The sequence below is a fragment of the Macrobrachium nipponense genome, chromosome 46 (assembly GCF_015104395.2).
Source record: "Macrobrachium nipponense isolate FS-2020 chromosome 46, ASM1510439v2, whole genome shotgun sequence".
Lineage (NCBI taxonomy): Eukaryota > Metazoa > Arthropoda > Malacostraca > Decapoda > Palaemonidae > Macrobrachium > Macrobrachium nipponense.
Window position 1 is genome coordinate 28,889,779 of NC_061106.1, and position 20,916 is coordinate 28,910,694.

Sequence of the window (20,916 nt, forward strand, 5' to 3'; positions counted from 1 at the left end):
CGGGAGGGAAGGAGGGCGATCACCGGATCTCCTAGGCTTCTTTGCTTGCAAGGAAGCTACATCAGAAAAGTCTTCTGGGCTGGACGCTAACGTACTGAAGGGAGCCTCCGCAGCCCTCTTCAACGGGCGTGACGCCTCCTTAGAGCTCCACTCCCACACTTCGGCGAAGGAGAAGAGGATGACGAAAAACACTGGCGAAGAATATTCTTCTTCTTACGATCCAAGGCAGCCTGGGAGCGAACTTCAGGATCTGCCGAGGGGACGCCTGACCGGTGGGGGCTCTCCCTAGCCCTCCTGCGGCTTTCGACTTTCCTCCTCCACTGGAACTGGGAGTCTGGAAGAGGTCTAGGCCTGGAGGCACTAAGGAGCCAAGGTCAGACGCACCCTCCACATCACTGGGTCACTGCACTTATCATCATGACAACTCTTACCTTGCTCAGTACGAAGATTCTTGTCTTCCTTAGAACACAAGGAGCTTTTGAGGCCGCCGCCTCCGAAGACGAATCTACGGCTTCGGTGCGGGGAGCAGGAGCTGAGACCTGGGAGGAAGGTTCTAAAACTACATTAATGTTAGTTTCATTCTCACTCATTCTCGACCTGCTCGAGCTCCTTGAAGAAGCTTTACGTACCCTATCCTTTCAAGTTTCCTAATATAAGAAGAAAGAGCCTTATATTCATCTTCGTTCAAAACCTCACACTCTTGACACGGGTTACTAAACGAACATTCATTCCCCCTACATTTAACACAGAAAGAAGACCAAAAGGTGTGAGTCCACCGCAGCTTTCGGTAACCTCACCTTACATCCATCGGTCACCACATACTCTAAACAAAACCGGAGTTTTGGAAACAGAATCAAAATCAGACATTCTACAGGAAAATCCAGCGCAAAGTCAATAACGGTCCACAATCAGCGTATGCCAAGCCAACATAGAGCGAATACTCACCAAAATGTTCAAATCAATCCCCAGGCAAGCGAGAAATGAAGAAATATATCGGAAGAAACGACAACAGTTGTTATCGCTTCAGCGACAGAAAAAAAATCTGGCTGGAGAGATAGATTGGTTCATACGCCCGCCACCCAGCGGCGGGTAAGGTAGACCACCTGACCTACCTGTCGCGTGTGCCGCGAGATTTGAAATTCTGTCGGAACGTCGGAAGGGAACTATAGCTAAGTATATATCTGGCAGCGGGAGTTCATGTACAAAAAATGCAATTTACTTTTTAAAATCACAATATTTTAAAGTAAATTGTATTTTTCCTAACCATACAAACCTGAAGTCCTCTACTTTAGGAATTACTTTATGGGAAAGCTGGAATAAGGCCGTTAATTTCTTGAACAAAATGGTTAGGCAGTAAATAGGGCCTGGTAGGCGGGTCAATACTCCACTTTGCCTTTTGGCCCAGGTTTCAGATTGAGGGGTGGCAAAAGGTGGGCATTAATGTATATGATTTCAGGTTTGTATAGTTAGGAAAAATACAATTCACTTTCAAAAATTGTGATTTGTTCCTACACAGCATACAAACCCTCGGTCCTTTACATTAGGAACTCACTGATTGGTGGGAGGCGTGCCTGGCTCTGACAGAATGATTGGCGTATACTAAGAGCTGCATGATCAAGAGTCAGACTTCTGGGAATTTGCAAAAGTGAGGAATCTAGGGAAATGCACATTATGATTTTATTTTAGGGGTTAATAGCTATAGGTAGGTCTAATGGTTCCTTTGATAATCAGCAGAACATACTTTACTTTGGTAAAACAACCATTGCAAAGTAAATGAAAATGAAAAGAACCACATATTAACAGACTTTTCAAAACCATTGCCAACCAATAAGCTTCAAAGAATGGTTGTCATATAGCATAACCAGTGAGCAGGACTTAGCTGCAAAGCTAAGTGGACTTTGCTACCTAGCTATAATATCATTCACAATAGTTAGTAAGGACCCTGTATCCTAGGCAAGGTTAGGCTAGGTGTGGCTGGTTAGTCATTTAATAACAAAATAAACATCTACAACATTCAAAGCACACATTAAAACAAGAGGAAATTACATTTTTGGGCTTTTACATTGCATGGAACCAGCGGTTATTCAGCAACAGGTCCAACGCCTTTACGTGACTTCTGAACCACTTCGAGAGTGAACTTCTAGTAGGTAGTAGTAGCCCTATCACCAGAAATACACATCTCTAACACCTCAGTGGAATGCCCGAGAATCGAACTCGCGACCACTGAGGTGGCACGCCAAGACCATACCGATCACTCCACTGGGCGTTTATGGAAGATTTGGTTTGGATATGCTCGGACTTCCTCCTGGCCTAGGCCTTCTAACCTAGTAGGTATTTCACTCGGCCTTACTTCGGTATACTAAGCTACCTAGGTACATTACCCTTGCTTACTTCAACTAACTAGTAGTATCTAGCCTAGGTACCTATACCTACTACTAGTAGCTAGTAGTAGCCAAATAGTAGCCTACTTAACAGAAGTTTCCTATGGGCCTTAGTATAGCCTAATGTGCACTAGTTCGCCATTGTTAAACAGAGGGGACATAAACTAGCCTAGATAATGTCAGAAAATTGTTTTACATTCGTACTCTAGACTTTAGGATGGTTTCAAATGTAACATACCTAGCTAGGTAGTAGTAGTAGCTAAACCAAATTAATCTGCTACCTTTATATTACCTAAATTACATTATTTTCTCCTTTTCACACGTGCTAAAGGTATCGTTATTAGGTAGAACACGTTTTTCTTGCACATATTTTATCAGATTCTATCGTCGTCAGTTCAAACCTTGACATTGTCAAACTAAGTGACAGGTAGACGAGAATGAAAATCAAACTGAATACCGATATGCTTTAAAAGTAGTAGTAGTGAAGAGAGTCAAATATAAACCGGCTCCCTTTCTCGTTCATGTTTGCCTAACACTGCGCTTGTTTAGGTTTTATTATTATTTTTTTGAGGTCCCTAATTCTTTTGACATTGCTTCTCAGTCTCAATTTAATTTTTAGATAAATCCGTGGCGAAGTAAAATATTAGCTATATGTACATTTTTATATTCCGGTAAGGGTGACGCATGAAACTATATCTGGTCCTACAAATGTTACATATTAGGTAAAAGAAAAAAAAAAAAAAAGTTAATAATACACCGAATTTTCATGCAACTCTTCACGTTGCAAACATTTAAATTCCCCCTTTAATCTTTTCCTGCCATCTGGATCTGGTGTGCCGATCAGTATTGTCTTTTCAGTGCTATCATACCCATAGTAGCCCATCACATGACCTTAGAATGCTTGTAAGACTAGCAGTACCTTATGCATTCCAAGACGTTGATTGTTAGATGAAGCTTATACTCTATCAACAAAACCTAGTGAGGAGAGATCCCCTATGTGCTTGCTCCACCTATCCTTTGATGTGGCCAAGAATAGAAGCATTTCCGGAGGCTGTGGTTAGCGTCTGTTCTTTGCAAATTAAATGTGAAGATTCTCTAAATTAAATAGTTATTAGTATTAGCGCCGTTCTAGGCCTGTGCAAAAAACATTTCATCTGAAGAAGACTTATTTTCATAAAACTCGTTCTGCTTGATTTTGGTATGTAATTGCAATGTAATGCATTCTGAGCATGTAACGAAAATAACACGTCTAGGCCTAGGAACAATTAATATCTTAATTAAAAGTGGGTACCATTTATGAGGGTAAAAACAACTATACTCTGTTTTTTTTTCATCTGTCCATCCGCCTGTGGTGTTTTTGTATGGTAACACTGCGTCCCGGGCTTTAGATAGTTACATTCAACGATTATAATAATATCCTGTTTCGAATATTAACGGTGTAATTCGCATACAGTAAATTATTAAAACACTTTTCAGTTGCAAATGTTCACCCAGATATCCTTTTATTTACCTAAAACTACACATAGCGTAACTATCTAAAGCCCAGGACGCAGTGTTGCCATACAAAAACACCACAGGCGGATGGACAGATGAAAAAAAACAGAGTATAGTGGGAGGTGTGATGCAAGTTAGTTAATTAGCAGAGAAGCAAAAATGACGGAAGGGGGTAAACAACCGGTCATGAAAATTGAAGTCAGATCGAATTCCAAGACTAGGCAGGTCAAACTGTCAGAAAAGGCCAAAGTAAAGGAAACAATAATGAAAAAAAAAAAACTCTAGAGGAGTGGCGTTTCCCTATTAGACATTAAAGAATGCTCAAAGGTAGGACTCGTAGATGACAACAATGAGCTGATAGATTTAGACCACGACGAAGTTTTTTTTAGCTACACCCAGAAGGACACAACAAGTGCTAGGGAGGACAATGTAAGGTCCAGCTAGGCCCAGAGGACGAAAGTGCCGAGTGCAATAAATGCACAAAAATGATTCTGCATTCTGTGCATATATAATAACACAGGCCTTAACAAGCCTCAAATGAAGAATTTCTTGAGATCGATAAAAATTACAGAAAAGGTAAAAGGCCTATATTGGTATTGAATGAGATGCTGTGAGGAAGAAAACTAGTATTGTAAGGACGACATTCGGGCAAATGTTCGCCCTTCCATTGTAAAAATCTGTATATCCACTTGTTTCCATGCTGTTTGTCTTTTATTATAGTTATTAGTGTCCGTCTCAGTAGAAATTATTGATTGATTTTCACTGCGTATTGCCGTCTGTCAGGTAATCGACAGACAGGAACTATGTTACTGTATTTGTATTCATGTGAAAACCAAATATATTCGCATGCCCATTTATTTTGTAAAGATATGTACGTCTACACTGCATGACATAATAAAGATGAAAGAACCACATCTATTCGAGAATGGCACTCTTAACATTATTTTATCTGATCTTGCTATGTTCTATTACGTAGTATCTGTGGTTTATGTCTTTTGACATAAACGTCAGTAGACGTTTTAGTAACGAAGTATAATTACTGTTTTAGTTATGATAATTCATTTGTCTTTATATATATGAAATTGTTCTTAGTGAATGTATTGCGCATATTACGTATGGTAAGAGTTGGTATCATTGGGTCTTGTTTGTGCCTCTCGCCAGAGAAGCCATTAGGAGAGGTCAAAAGATCGGGAGGGGAAAGGAAGGGCAGTAGTTCGCCCCTCTGAACGCTCCTTTGCGTGCCCCTCTAGGGGTGTGTGTGCGTATGTGCATAGTACACTGTATGGGCATGATATCGCCCAAAACTGTATTGACACACACCACCAATTAATTCACTAAATTTAATAAATATGTTGAAGTTGCACACTATTATATTTGGAATTTATTTTTGACAACGAACTTGATAATTAATTTAAAGTTTTTTATGTTCATAAAAACCTTGTACGTCAGTTCTGTTCTACATTCGTGGTAATTGAATAACTTGTCTCTTTTCCCCAACAAAACCCGAATGCAGGACGGAACGAACAGCTTCTTGGCTCAACTTTTAAGGTGACCTGTTATCTAGTGTTGTGTAGTGATGTGTGTGTGGATTTAGAAAGGGCGATTGCCCTGATTTTTTGAATTTTGTCGTAATTTGTTTCATTTGAGTGCCATTGATTTACAATTCCCCTTGAGTGATTAGTTCCATTTGTCACGTATATGTTATTACTCTTTGATATGTTTAACTTTTAGTTATTAAATTAATTTTAACTTTACATTTATCAAATGCGTTTCAATATCCTTCGATTTTATTTGATTTTTTCTGTGTTTCAGTTTTGTGGATGGTGAATATAAATTGATCTGATAAACCATTATTGTGTTCGTACTTTAAGGTTATGCAAATAACTTTTAGAAAAGAGATAGATAACACAGCGGTCCTCTAAGGTCTGAAAATCAACCCGTGAGCACTCGCAACATTTAGAGAGAGAGAGAGAGAGAGAGAGAGAGAGAGAGAGAGAGAGAGAGAGAGAGAGAGAGGCAGGCACGTACCTCTCGTCGTATCTCGTGTAGCGATTTATGATCTGAGTTCATGTCCACAAGGACTGCTCAGTAAGTGAAAGTACTTAATTGTGCTACTATTCATTAATGATATTGGTGTGTTAACCTCGTTAATAATGAATTGGGTTGAGAGATATCTCCCCGTAATTTAGAAATCGCAATGGGAGTTTTGTGGAGTTGTTACGTAAGGCTTTTAGCGGTTTTTGACCAAGTAACAACGTTAAGCATATAATACAGTCCACTATAAGTCCATCTTTTTCGCCACAGCTTCTCTCCCTTCTTGGTCCTTCGAACCGGATGTTTAAACACTTCCGAATTGGTTATTCTGGATACTGAACACATTATTTTGGACTTTGTTACTTGGAATCAGATCATTCTATATCACCATCGTTTGTTGTTGGATTGTTTACAGCCCCTTTCCCCTAGTTAGAGTCATTTTATGCTGGCACATAGTTTTTTGAACAACCACACACACACACACACACACACACACGACAACCTAAGATAAAGGGTCGACAACTAGGTGAGTGTCATTCTCCTTTTTTGAAGGTAGATGTGGTTCACATATAAGTATTGAGATGTAACGAACGATGTGTATTCTTCCGTCTCATTGCAATTTGACTTTTGAATAAGAGTTTTGTAATACGGTATTGACCATTATTATTTTTGTAGAACACAGATTGTTAACTTGAATGATTTTCTGTGTACCTATCAGTGTTTTTCGAGGAAGTGTTGTTACTTCGATATTATTGAGATTTATATTGTAATTGTTATTTTCAACTTTGTATGTTTTGTAAGGTGATTTTGCCTTAAAATTTTCACCATGGATGCAGACAATTGTAGTAATGCACTCATTTTGTATGAGGCTGCTATAAGTGAAATCGAACGACGTTTGAATGAGGTAAAACGTGTTGAACAGTTGTCTACAGCAGTAATTAAGCTGCGTTTAGGGTCCCTTCAGAAAGCAGCTGATTCACTACAGACAGCCGCTTCTGAATACTATATGGAGATTAAGGGTCGTGAATTAGTAAATGCTATAACGAGGACTAACGGTTACCTCTCTAGCGCGGACAACGAAATCTCCAAACTCACCGATCGGTTGGCAGCACCCACACCCGCGGCGTCCGCGCCCGCGCCCACACCTGTTAATCCGACACCTGCGGTACCTGCTACCCCTGGTATTCCACAACCTAAGTTGCCTCAAATTACGATGCCTACTTTTGATGGCAAAATTGAGCAATGGTACCCTTTTTGGACTGTTTTTAAAGAAGTTATTCATGATAGGCAGGACATGAATGATGTCATCAAGTTTACTGTGCTGACTAGTTATCTTAAGGGTAAAGCACGCGAAACCGTTGATGGTTTAGCTATAACTCCAGCTAATTATACTGCAGCGATATTCCTACTGAAAACTCGTTTTTTCAACGTTGGGAAATTAGAAGAGAACTTAAGAAATCGGCTATTAAGTTTACCGCACCCTAAGCATGATGCAGAGCAACTGATGGATTTCCTTATGAAATGGAATAGCATCGTTCATCAGTTAGACGCTTTACCAGGTATTACGAGCGGCGATTCTAATGAGAAAGCAATTATCAAGCGGTGTTTATCCAAGGAAACATTGCAAGCCTTGTCTAAGAGATATGATACTTGTGAACTCAGTGTAGATCAATTGAGAAAGGGCATTGAGAAATTAATTGAGCGTTTAGGTAGAAGTAAAATCCATAACCCTACGCCATCACCGTCCAACCCAGTTAAGAGTAGCAAGGATCGTAACACGAGTTCGAAAAACGAGCGTCAAGCTAATTCGCCTAGTAGTGCTTCCAGAACTAATGTTAAAAATACCCCTAAGAATATAACTCTTTCATGTTGTTTTTGTCAAGGCGAACACAGCGGTAAGGTCTGCACGAAATACAATACTTTAGAGACTAGAAGAGCTCGTATTAATGAATTACAACTATGCTTTGGTTGTTTAAGAAAGGGTCATCGTTTATTTGAATATAACAGTAAGAGTAAGACATGTTGTTTTAACTGCAATGGTAAACATCATACATTCCTATGTGCTAGACTATTACCTAATTCTACGAGCGTCAATGTAAATTCGTCTCAGCAACCTTCTAGCACCAAATCAGGTCGTAGTAGAGTTGATAATAAGCCTATAGAAACAGCTCAAGCGCAGCCTAGTTTCAGTACTAGCCAGAAATCCGCGGCCACGAGTAATCAGAGTAATTCTCAGAATAATGTTAACAGTAATCAAGTAACTGTGAAAAATGTCGCATCTCTTCGACCGACAGCGTTACCGACAGCCACCCTTCTGTTGAGTAATGATGGGAATCGGATCCCGGTTCGAGCATTTTTAGACAGCGGATCTCAAAGAACGTTCATTAACCCAGATGTGTTTGAGAAAATTGAACTTAGTGCCCATTATGAAAGCAAGTGGAACTGACATTAATTCCGTTTGGAGACAATGTTGAAACTAAAATTTTTGATGCAGTAAGAGTAATGGTTCAAGCAGGTACTAAACGTATCAAATTAAATGCTGTTGTTTGTAATCATGTTAACACTTCCATACACACACCTGGTCTACATAACGTGTATCTGCGATTGCAAGAACGAGGTGTTAAACTGGCAGATAAGAATATTGAATCAGATACCCTCAGTGATATAGGTTTGATTATTGGTGCTGATTATTATAATGCATTTGTGTAGTTGTCACGATCAAATATGAAATGATGGGTATGGTTTTTGCTTGGCGCGACCGGTGCTGTTTTATTTTTGGGTATTATACCCAATTGGGCTTGTAATGTTATCAGTGAAGATGAAAATGTAAGATCTTTAATAAGTACTCAGAGTATAGTTTGCTCGAGATTCACTGCTTCTGTAAATCCTCTTGACGGTGAGGATATTTCTAGACTGTGGTCATTACATACGATCGGCATCGGGAAGGATGCGCGATCCTATAACGATCAAGCAGCGATCGAACATTTCAATGAGGCTATTGTAAAGACTGATAATAAATAAACGATTGATTTGCCATTTAAGAGCGATGCCAGACCCCCTACGGGTTATAGAAAAGCTTTAGGTCAATTATATTCACTTAAGAGAACTTTTCAGTCTAAACCAGTCTTGTTTGATCAATATCAGTCTGTTTTAGATGAGTATGTTAAGTTAGGATTTATTGAGGAGGTAAAGTTAGAAGATAACTCCTTTGATCCAGTTGATGGCATTAATCATTATTTACCTCACCACCCAGTTTTCAAGGAATCTGCTACGACTCCAATTTGGATAGTTTTCAATGCAAGTAGTAAGGAGTCACACCATGCAAAGTCCCTCAATGATTGTTTACATGCGGGACCTAATCTGGCGACGAAATTGACAGATATGCTGCTGGAATTTCGTCAGAACAAATATGCTGTAGTAGCAGACATAAGTAAAGCTTTCCTTAGAATAGGAATTAATGAAAATCACAGAGATTTCACAAGATTCTTATGGTTTGCTGATAGAGATTTTAAGCATGTCAAGACTTTTAGATTTAAGGTTTTATTGTTTGGAGCTACTTGTTCACCTTTTCTGCTGAATCAGACAATACAGTATCATTAGCAAAACCATTCAGATCCCATCGCCAGCTCAGTCAATAAGTCCTTTTATGTGGATAACTTTATGAAAACTTATGAGAAATGTGAAGATTTAGAACTCGAGAGTAATAAGGTAAACCAAATTACGTTGGAAGCTAATATGCCTTTGGGAGAATGGGCTAGCAATTTGAGTTCATTTAATGATAAACATAGCCCAGATACTATCAACTTGAATGCAGTAAAACTACTCGGTCTCTTGTGGGATACCTGTAATGACTCGGTGTAAAGATGCCTTCTCAGATTGTTACATATTTGAATAATCTAGGAAATGTTTGTACTTTGACTAAGAGAAAGGTTGTGTCTCTCCTTTCAACCATCTTTGATCCTTTGGGAATATTACGCCCATAACAATCAAGGGAAAACTATTTGTGAAGAAATTGTAGGAACTGAAAACTGTCTGGGATGACGAACTGATGATGGATTTAAAGAAAGAGTTCGATGAATTGTTAAACCAACTCAGTTCTATTGAGGAAATCAAAGTCCCTAGATCTTGTTTTAATGAAGGAACTTGTAGCTTACATGTATTTGTTGATGCCTCTCATGTGGCTTATGGAGCCTGTGCGTATGTTGTTAGCAGTAAGCACACAAGTCACTTGCTAATTAGCAAGTCTCGAGTAGCTCCGAGCCCCCCACTCACTATCCCCCGTCAAGAATTACTTGCTTTGACTAAAGCTGTTAATTTGTTAGAGATTTTTGGGGATAAATTTTCAGATTGTACTGTTTGGAGTGACTCCCAAGTAGCGTTGAGTTGGGTATTTTGTGAAAGATCTAAAGAAGTGTTTGTAATCAACAGAGTAAAGGAAATCAAGGACTTGAAGTCCAGTCATAACATCAGGTTGCTATATGTCAAGAGCGAGGATAATCCTGCTGATTTAGTTACACGAGGTATTTCAATGTCTCTTTTGAGTAAGTCAGGTTTGTGGTTTCATGGCCCGACCTGGATTATTGACAAAAATAAGTTTCCAGAACAAGAGGATGTAGTTTACATAGAGTCTGTTAATGTAAATGAAATTATTGTAGAACCAGTTTTGAGAAACCCTGATTATGATGTACTTGTATTTAAATGTTCTGAGTTCTCCTCATTGAAACACGCATTAAGGATTGTAGGTAGATTGATCTTGTTTGGGAGAAAAATATTTCCTGATAAATTCAGGGAAAGTAATAATTTACTTGTCTTAATCAGAATCATGCAGCGTCAAGCTTTTCCAACGCTATATTATGGGTTACAAACCAGTTCTAGTGTTCCCTCTGAGTTAAGGAATCTTATCAGACAATTAGGACTTTATGTTGATGAAAGTGGTGTCATTCGGTGCCAAGGAAGACTTCATAATGCAGAATTGCCAGAATTCGCTAAGCATCCAGTATACGTCACCAGCCGACACCCCTTCTGGCAACTTATAGTGTCTCATTATCACAAAATCAACCTCTAAGTCTGCCTGTTTTTCCCCCATCACCACCCGAACGAGTTAAGCATCAAGTCCCTTTTTCCTGTGTTGGCGTCGACTATACGGGAAACATTAATGTGGCTGAAAATGAAGCTGAGAACGAGAAGGCGTATGTCTTGTTTACATGCGCTACGTCAAGAGCAGTTGCCCTAAATGTGTGCAAATCCATGAATGCACAAGAATTTCTGTTTGTTTTTAGACAATTCGCGGCAAGACACGGACTTCCGAAAGTTTTAATGAGTGATAATGTTCCAAACTTCATTGCAGCCAGTAAGTTTCTAAGAGATATCAGCGAAGAGCCCGAAGTAAGAAATTATCTGACGGATCATAATTTAGAATGGAAGTTCATAACACCCCGGTCACCTTGGAAAGGCGGCTTTTACGAGAGACTAATCGGAGTGGTGAAATCGTGCTTACAAAGGGCCCTGTACAGAAAAAGTGTCTCGTTTATACAACTCAATACCATCGTCGCCGAAGCCGAGAACATCATCAATAACAGGCCACTAACATATGTCAACGAAGATAACGCCGACATCGCGCTCACCCCTGCCAGACTCTTATACGGCAGAGCTATTACAGTGACTCCTCCTTTGAACAAGTTCGTCGACGTACCTTTCAATGAGAACGTCGAATTAAGGGAGAACTATGCAAGACTGTGTGAGACGATAAGAAAGTTTGAGAAATTGTGACTACTTGACTATTTGTCTTCTCTTAGAGAGAGGCACAGGAACATCGAGTCTTCAACCATCTGTCCATTAAGCATAGGAGATTTGGTCCTTGTAGTAAATGATAATTGTAAAAGACACAAGTACCCTTTGGGAATCATCGAGAAACTCCACGCAGGTCCTGATAATGTTATAAGGACAGTCGAGATAAAAACAAGCAAGTGGAAATTTTACGAGACCATTGAATCAAGTCATTCCACTCGAATGTAATGTCAGAGAGAAATCAACAACAGAAAGCGGACAGAATGAAGTAGGCGAGACCAGCGAGGCCTTAAACAAAACAACAAAGACGATGGAGAGGATCGAAACCAAGGACGTCGGAGGCGGCCTTAGAGTGTTGCGGAGGATGACCCTACGACCTCAACAGGTTCCCCGACCACCAGTGATGTCTGATCGGCGGCCCATGAGAACTGCTGCTAAGGCCGACGAACAAAGAAAACAGTTGATTCGAGAAGGAGCGTTATAACGACACTATACATGTGTTGTATGATTTTTTTGGTACGGGAGGGTGTGAGGAATTCCTCTCACAACGATTTTATTTTCTAATATTTTTTTGTATCCACTTGTTTCCATGCTATTTGTCTATTATTATAGTTATTAGTGTCCGTCTCATTAGAAATTATTGATTGATTTTCACTGCGTATTGCCGTCTGTCAGGTAATCGACAGACAGGAACTATGTTACTGTATTTGTATTCATGTGAAAACCAAATATATTCGCATGCCCATATATTTTGTAAAGATATGTACGTCTACATTGCATGACATAATAAGGATGAAAGAACCACATCTATTCGAGAATGACACTCTTAACATTATTTTATCTGATTTTGCTATGTTCTAGTACGTAGTATCTGTGGTGCGCTTAGCACCGAAAGATGGTTTTACACAAAGACGAAGTCTTTTGACATAAACGTCAGTAGACGTTTTAGTAACGAAGTATAATTACTGTTTTAGTTATGATAATTAATTTGTCATTATTATATATGAAATTGTTCTTGGTGAATGTATTGCGCATATTACGTATGGTAAGGTTGGTATCATTGGGGTCTTGTTTGTGCCTCTCGCCAGAGAAGCCATTAGAAGAGGATCAAAAGATCGGGAGGGGAAAGGATAAAGGGTAGTAGTTTCGCCCCTCTGAACGCTCCTTTGCGTGCCCCTCTAGGGGTAGGGTGTGTATGCGCATGTGCGTAGTCCACTGTATGGCATGATATCGCCCAAAACTGTATTGACACACACCACCAATTAATTCACTACATTTAATAAATATGTTGAAGTTTGCACAATATTATATTTGGAATTTATATTTTGACAACGAACTTGATAATTATTGTAAAGTTTTTTATGTTCATGAAAACCTTGTACGTCAGTTCTACATTCGTGGTAATTGAATAACTTGTCTCTTTTCCCCAACAAAACCCGAATGCAGGACGGAACGAACAGCAGCAGCTTCTTGGCACAACTTTTGAGGTGACCTGTTATCTAGTGTTGTGTAGTGATGTGTGTGGATTTAGAAAGGGCGATTGCCCTGATTCTTTGAATTTTTTCGTAATTTGTTTCATTTGAGTGCCATTGATTTACAATTCCCCTTGAGTGATTAATTTCATTTGTCACTTATATGTTATTACTCTTTGATATGTTTTTAACTTTTTAGTTATTAAATTAATTTTAACTTTACATTTATCAAATGCGTTTCAATATCCTTCGATTTTATTTCATTTTTCCCATGTTTCAGTTTTGTGGATGGTGAATATAAATTGATCTGATAAACCATTATTGTGTTCGTACTTTAAGGTTATGCAAATAACTTTTAGAAAAGAGATAGATAACACAGCGGTCCTCTAAGGTCTGAAAATCAACCCGTGAGCACTCGCAACAATTAGAGAGAGAGAGAGAGAGGGGGGGGGGGGCACGTACCTCTCGTCGTATCTCGTGTAGCGATTTATGATCTGAGTTCATGTCTACAAGGACTGCTCAGTAAGTGAAAGTACTTAATTGTGCTACTATTCATTAATGATATTGGTGTGTTAACCTCGTTAATAATGAATTGGGTTGAGAGATATCTCCCCGTAATTTAGAAACTCGTGTGTGCATGACGGACACTTGCTCTACGAGCAAGAGCCCGTGCTGGCACAAGGCCAGCTTAATCTTAAATAACAACAACCGAATAAAACCGGAGACGTAACACGTTACGTCATCCTTGCGCCAATCACGTTATTATTAAGGTGCGTCCACACGGTCGAACAATGTCCGACGGACAAACATTGTTACCGTATCGTAGGCGAAGCAGGATGACGTCATAAGCGTTGAAACGATGGAAGTCGATCTGGCAACAAACAGTGGTACCAGATGAGGTTGTATACCACTGATTTTACTCTGCTCACAAGGCAAAGACCGGCAGACAATTGTTGATTGGTAACAATGTTTGTCCGTCGGACATTGTTCGACCGTGTGGACGCACCATTAGACACAACGGTATTTTCGCCGATCTTTTTTACTGATGCAGTGAAGCGTCGGACGTCTCCTGGCCCCCAGCTGGTGAACCTAACCTCCCTCTCCCGACGAGCAAGGCTTCCAGATGGTTCAAGAAGAAGCAAAAGAAAGCCCTGCAGACTATTTTTGACATCTCTGGCCCCTCGACTTCAGCACCGATTTCGACCGAATTCCTGACTTCACCCAAGTACAAGGCAGTAACAACGCAAGGCCAGACACGTCTTATGCAGCTGTTTTAGCCTTAGAGGACAAACACCCTGAAGCCAAACTCCATGCCAGACCTAACCTTAAAAAGGGGAATTCATTCATTTCCCCGAAGGACCAACGATCTGCCGAGCTCCTTATCAACGATCCCTCTGCCTTCTGCTGGATTCCTGCTGAGAAAACTATGAATGGGGTATGATTTGCAAAGTCCCAACCGTACATAACTATCGAAAGAATCTTGCAAGTACCCAACATTCTGAGTGCAACAAGATGCACTATAAAGGACATGGAGACGACAGAGGAAACCTTGAAGGTGGAATCCACTTTCAAGGGAAAGATCCCACCCTTTATAGATCTTGGAATCCTCGGTACTTATGTCGCTGTTGGGGTGGGGTTGATTTTTCCCCACCATGACATTAAGATATACGAGAATAAGAATACTATTAGTATACATATGCACTGTTGTCAGTCTTCTTGCCTGGAGACAGGGGTCAGAGAATGGTACTGTATCATAGTTGACACGGTGGGTATGAAGACTAATGACCTTTACGCTGCCTGGGAATTAGGGTAAGCCTGTCCTACCTGCTATTACATGATATTCCTTGTGTGTATGGGTCTTATTACTGATGAGGCCAGGTGATGTCTTCCCACTGGGAGGCAATTGAAGTGCTGATTTCCATTTTAGGGGTATTGAAGAAAATTCCTGGTACTCAGCTTGTTTCTTTATTACTCATTACATCATGCCAAATTTCTCCCAGGCCTAGTCTCCTGGACTAGATCCTTGCAAAGGATAGATAATCATTTGTATTAATAATTTGGTAAAATAGCCAAACTGAAGGGTGGACCGGTTGCGTCCTTCTCACACAAGAGCATTCGTGATTCTTTCATGGTTCTTTCTAGTGTTACCAAAAGCAGACGAACGATTCAGGGCAGCGCTCCCATACTCAAAGTGACAGAAAAAATAAAACAAGGGACTGGCTACACTGCCACGTACTCGTGTCCTCAACAAAAACGAAAACATTTCACAGTTCCAATCACTTTTACAACAACAGTGTAAAGATATTAGAGGAGGATGATGAATCAATTCCTAAATAAATCACTAATAATTAAAGGAATATTTTTTCCCATTTCAAAGCTTTTCCCTCGGGGAAGAATTGATTCATGTCCACTCTAATATCAAGGACAACTTTTCCTAACAGAACCCAACAGCTCCTTAGATGGGTCTGCGACTGTGGAAAAACAGGTCTTGTACAGTAGAAACAAGCAACGATCTCGACTAGAAACTAAAGGGGCTCTTGCAACAACATAACACAAGGATATACTTGAGTACTAAATGGGGACACTACCCTATAGGTGTGCGTTCAATACAGCTTTCCTAATAGCTTTGTCTAGTCTAATACTGGGGTTGGATTGACTCCACTTACACAGGATGTCACATCACTCTGTAACAAAGAGTTCTCCACATTTGAAGACAGAATTTACTCCTATTGAGGCGTCCTAATGATTATCAAACTCACCAGAGCTAATGGGTAGAAACGACTCTAAACTTGAATCTCAAAGGGGTTTGGAAAGTGGTGTACTCTATCCTCCAAGATGTACCAAACCAGTACCACAAGAGCAAAACTGACAATTTTGATTTTTCCCCACCATGACATTAAGATATACGAGAATAAGAATATTATCAATATACATATGCACTGTTGTCAGTCTTCTTGCCTGGAGACAGGGGTCAGAGAATGGTACTGTATCATAGTTGACACGGTGGGTATGAAGACTAATGACCTTTACGCTGCCTGGGAATTAGGGTAAGCCTGTCCTACCTGCTATTACATGATATTCCTTGTGTGTATGGGTCTTATTACTGATGAGGCCAGGTGATGTCTTCCCACTGGGAGGCAATTGAAGTGCTGATTTCCATTTTAGGGGTATTGAAGAAAATTCCTGGTACTCAGCTTGTTTCTTTATTACTCATTACATCATGCCAAATTTCTCCCAGGCCTAGTCTCCTGGACTAGATCCTTGCAAAGGATAGATAATCATTTGTATTAATAATTTGGTAAAATAGCCAAACTGAAGGGTGGACCGGTTGCGTCCTTCTCACACAAGAGCATTCGTGATTCTTTCATGGTTCTTTCTAGTGTTACCAAAAGCAGACGAACGATTCAGGGCAGCGCTCCCATACTCAAAGTGACAGAAAAAATAAAACAAGGGACTGGCTACACTGCCACGTACTCGTGTCCTCAACAAAAACGAAAACATTTCACAGTTCCAATCACTTTTACAACAACAGTGTAAAGATATTAGAGGAGGATGATGAATCAATTCCTAAATAAATCACTAATAATTAAAGGAATATTTTTCCCATTACACTTATCGAACGGAAGCCTTTATTCCCAAACCTCTGAGGTGCTTCAAGTGTCAGAGGTACGGACATCACAAGAGAGTAATGTACTTCCCATCACGTCTGCGGATATGTAGCCAACGACACGAGACTGAAGTATGCCTTCAACACTTTAAAGCAAAGGGCCACACTGTTGCCCGATGCTCCAACTGCCACCAGTCGCGCCACGCATGGTTAAGGGATGCCCTGTCAGACTGGAAAAGATCTGGAGGTTGAAGGGCATTTCCCCACCGCCTACAAGACCTCGAGAACGACAGCCATCACCCCCAAGACGACCTTCAATCGAGCCAAGGATTGATCCAAGGACCAATCTACCTCCTCCACCACAAACGCCTCAACCTTCCAAACAACGTACTAAATCCCGCCATTATACCCCCAACCCCTCATCCTTTCCTTCCCTCCAACTTCCAGCTCCCAAACCCCTTCTAACCCCCCACCCCGACCCATCCCCTAGTTCATTCCCCCAACCCCTGCACCGCCGACGACGCTGATTCCTGCTCGTGTTGAAGCAGGAACCCAGACAGAAGCTCTGGTTGAAGACATGCAGATCGAGACACCGTCTGTAGCTCCCGTTTTGCATGCCGAAGCAGCAACACAAACTGATGATTTCATAGTCAAGAAGGACAATAAAACTCAGACCTGGAAACCACGACTGAAAAACGTCAACGTTGGTAACGACTACCCTCTCGTAAGAGACTACACAAGCAGGAAGCTCCTTAAGACCGAGGAATTTCAAGCTCTCTTACACAAGGCGTGCACCAGTGGTGGCGCTTATAGTGTTGATGAAGAAATTTATTCACTAGTCTACCGCGACGCCCTCGAATTCCAGATCAGCCTCCCAGATGATCTCCTCAAAACCCCATATCGTTTCCGAGAAATGCCAGTGACATCGCCTCCGAACAAGAATTACAGCTATTAGCAGTAACTGCTTTTTCTATTACTAAATCCTCCTTTCCACTCCGTTTTTAGGCCGCCTCACGTCTAACGACCGAATATTTCAACTGTCATTCTAACTACCGCTTAAGTTATTGCTTACTTTTGTTTTACTATTTCTAAAACTGATAATATTTCGTTTTTCTTTCGTCGATCCCTATCGCAAACGATCGGCGTGTTTTTTCTATTATCGAATAATGAAATGTGGTACTTGAGCTCCATAGTTTTTTCCGTTATTCTTCGACGATAAATTTTTCGATTTCCTTACTGTCTATCTCTGACTCGCCAGGACTCGCTACTATCGATCTTTATCTTCTACTAACGGGTACCTAAGGGTTTAAAGGGGTTTATAACCTCGCCTGTTCACCTTTCCTTTCACTTGCAAATCATACCATTTCACCTTCATATACCATCGAGAATATAAATAAAGGCTCACCCCATATCCTTAAAAATCACCTTTCCACCTGCAAATATTCAAGTGACCTACGGGCTGCTCTTGAGCAAGAGCCCGTGCTGGCATAAGGCCAGCTTAATCTTAAACAACAACAACCGAATAAAACTACAGGCTGCTCTACGAGCAAGAGCCCGTGCTGGCACAAGGCCAGCTTAATCTCAGACAACAACCGAATAAAAATCACCTACGGGCTGCTCTTGAACAAGAGCCCGTGCTGACATAAAGCCAGTTTAATCTTAAACAACAACAACCGAATAAAGTTTACCCGTCAAAAGCACCGTTATTGTATCTTTACACATAATCCAGCTATGAGCTGCTCTAGGAGCAAGAGCCCGTGCCAACACAGGGGTGGCTTAATCTTTAACAACAGAATAAAGTTAGTACGCTCGCTCTCCTTGTCTTATAGTCGTCCTCACAGTATTTGTGTAGAATATAAGAGAGGCTACAGGGAAAAAGGGGCAACAAGTCAGGATGAGGAAATTGCTATGAGAAAGATGATGAAAAATCCCAGCTCATCAAGAACCTAGAAAGCAGGGTGTTTAATGGAATAAAAAGCGCAGAAAAAGTAAAAAAGGAGAATAAATCGATGGGAGAAGAACTACAGTAACTCAAAGAAGATTGCAGATCACAAAAAGAAGTTAGAAACAGCAATTTGAGAAATTGCTGAAAACAGGAGGACAGTTAGTAATCAATGGAGGCTCATAGACGACCTGAAAACCTAGTGAAGGCTGGAAAACAAAGATAAAGATAGTACAACCACTGAAAGGCCCACTAAAACAACGTCCAGACCAGTTGTTAACTCACCTAAGTCCTAACCCTGGTGACGAGCAATGCTTAAATACAGAAGCCCTGAACAGGGACCATGATCAACAGAAGGGTCTGAAAGAAAGCAAGGAATGAATGGAAAATCAAAGCGCACTTAAAGATAAGGATAAGCTAACAAGAGCAGAGTGCATGTTCTTTAAAAGAAAAAAAAAGAAGGAGGTCTTGTGAAATAGTTTCACGTTATCTAAGCCTTGATACTCTGGGGATGTTTTACTGAATATGAAGATCTCACCGGGTCCAAAAGACTGAAGCCTTTCAAAAATAAAATGAAAGATTTTCGTATTTTCTGAGTGTTATGATTGTGCGGACTTCACAGTTAATATGGAGTATACAGCATGATTCTTCAAATATCTCTGCAAACATGTGACTATTGTCAAAAGAATTTGCGGGTTTGGTGTAGTGGGACCGGGTAAGAGGCTGAGGCTGATAGGTTTTGACATGAAGACTGGCGTCTTTGATTAAACAAGATTCGCAAGTTGCGCAACCGAGGTGTAATGTCAGACGCATATTGGGGAAACACTCCAAATCTTCAAATTCATACCGAGTTTTCCTTCTTAATTTTTTTTCATGAAGTGCCTAACTAATCTTTAATAGTCAATCATTTCACTGCAGGACAATACGTCCAATGCTTCTGAACTTTATTAATAAAATGTTTAAGTTTACGTTATTAAAGTGTCTGTTAATAAGGAGTTGTTCAGTTAAGAAGAAATCATCAACAGAGCATTATCTTACATTAAATAATCCCTTTGCTTGTTTATGATTTACGTTAATTGATGTATTTATATTAACACTTTATGATATATTATTAGATTTTATATAAAATAATCTACTGTTCTGACGTAAATAAATATAATTTTATTAGCAAAACTACCCCATGTTGATCCGCAAATCATAGTATATGAATGTTTTGACGTTGTCTAATAGATGACACTATAGTTATCACAACTTTCGGAATATCCAAATTTCCCGCTAAACTATATAATAATTAGAGGCAAACTGTATCTCAATTGCCCGTGGCAGATACAAATGAGCTTAATTTTTGAGATGGTATAGTGAACATTAAATCCAGCCATCGGGGCAGTGTAATCTGAAGTGAATTCTGGAACTGCAGACGACGCCAAACAGCTGAATGACAACAACAAACATGGCTGGCGAAGTTGACCCGTCGTGCAATCCTGTGGATTTAATGGGCCAGGTACTTAGTATCACTTAAATCTAAATTTCTATTAGCGTTTTTTTTCTGTATGAGGCAAAGTGCAATCTTATAGTGTGACTGATATCCTCAGTTTATAATAAGTTGTGCCAACCTTGCTGCGGCTAGGCTACGCTTAGGCTAGGTATCCTGTGCATTTTAAGTTTAGCTTGACATAGCCACTACATTTTGTGGTAGTTTATCACAAATAGGTTTGGTTAAGGATACCTTTAGACATACAATCGAATATGAATGTAAACTGTTGGCTAACCCATTTTAAATTCCAAAAGTTGATCAAGAAAATGGAATCCCATTTGGAAACTAGGCTAGCTACAAGCTAGTGAGATAGGGTAAACAATCACGGACGATCCACCATCATCACGCTGGCCGGGTCTTACTCACTCGATATTTAATTGGTGAAACAAGAATACAATTACAACTCTAAGCATACCATTCAAAAGATTGAAACAACATTTTGTTGCCTATATTAGTGAAAGTATGAAACTTGTTATTCCCGGGGTCATGGTTTGAACTGAATTCATTTTTACCTTGTAATCGGTGGTTTTATCCTTACTGCCATCACAACTGAAACTCCGCAGTGCTTATTTGATTGTTATTATACACATTTTGGTCTTAATTCACTCCACATTGCACTTGAACCACGTTGCTGTTCCTGGTTCCTAAGCGCTCACTCCACAAAC

The 20,916-nt window shown here is 40.1% G+C and overlaps 3 protein-coding genes across 9 annotated transcripts in view; 2 read left to right on the forward strand and 1 right to left on the reverse strand.

Moving 5' to 3' along the window:
- LOC135214842 (cingulin-like) overlaps positions 1-20,916 on the reverse strand; it is a 478,670-nt gene that overhangs the window by 83,984 nt on the left and 373,770 nt on the right. For 2 of the 7 annotated variants that reach the window (XM_064249249.1, XM_064249248.1), the window contains exon 1: positions 2,783-2,818. The exons of 1 other annotated variant lie outside the window; for it this stretch is intronic. In XM_064249249.1, coding sequence (XP_064105319.1) covers positions 2,783-2,790 — 8 coding nt within the window. In that variant the 5' untranslated portion in view covers positions 2,791-2,818. 4 more of the 7 variants (XM_064249255.1, XM_064249250.1, XM_064249252.1 and 1 more) reach the window with 4 other exon arrangements.
- Positions 6,736-8,355, forward strand: LOC135214682 (uncharacterized). Its single transcript, XM_064249017.1, has one exon. It carries the CDS (start codon positions 6,736-6,738, stop codon positions 8,353-8,355), a length of 1,620 nt encoding a protein of 539 aa, XP_064105087.1.
- LOC135214683 (uncharacterized) lies at positions 9,961-10,974 on the forward strand. The gene has a single exon (XM_064249019.1). The coding sequence runs from the start codon at positions 9,961-9,963 to the stop codon at positions 10,972-10,974; it is 1,014 nt and encodes a 337-aa protein (XP_064105089.1).

Excerpts from the sequence above, each read along its gene's own strand:
- LOC135214682 (XM_064249017.1), top strand. The coding sequence starts at position 6,736 with ATGGATGCAGACAATTGTAGTAATGCACTCATTTTGTATGAGGCTGCT.
- LOC135214683 (XM_064249019.1), top strand. The coding sequence starts at position 9,961 with ATGGATTTAAAGAAAGAGTTCGATGAATTGTTAAACCAACTCAGTTCT.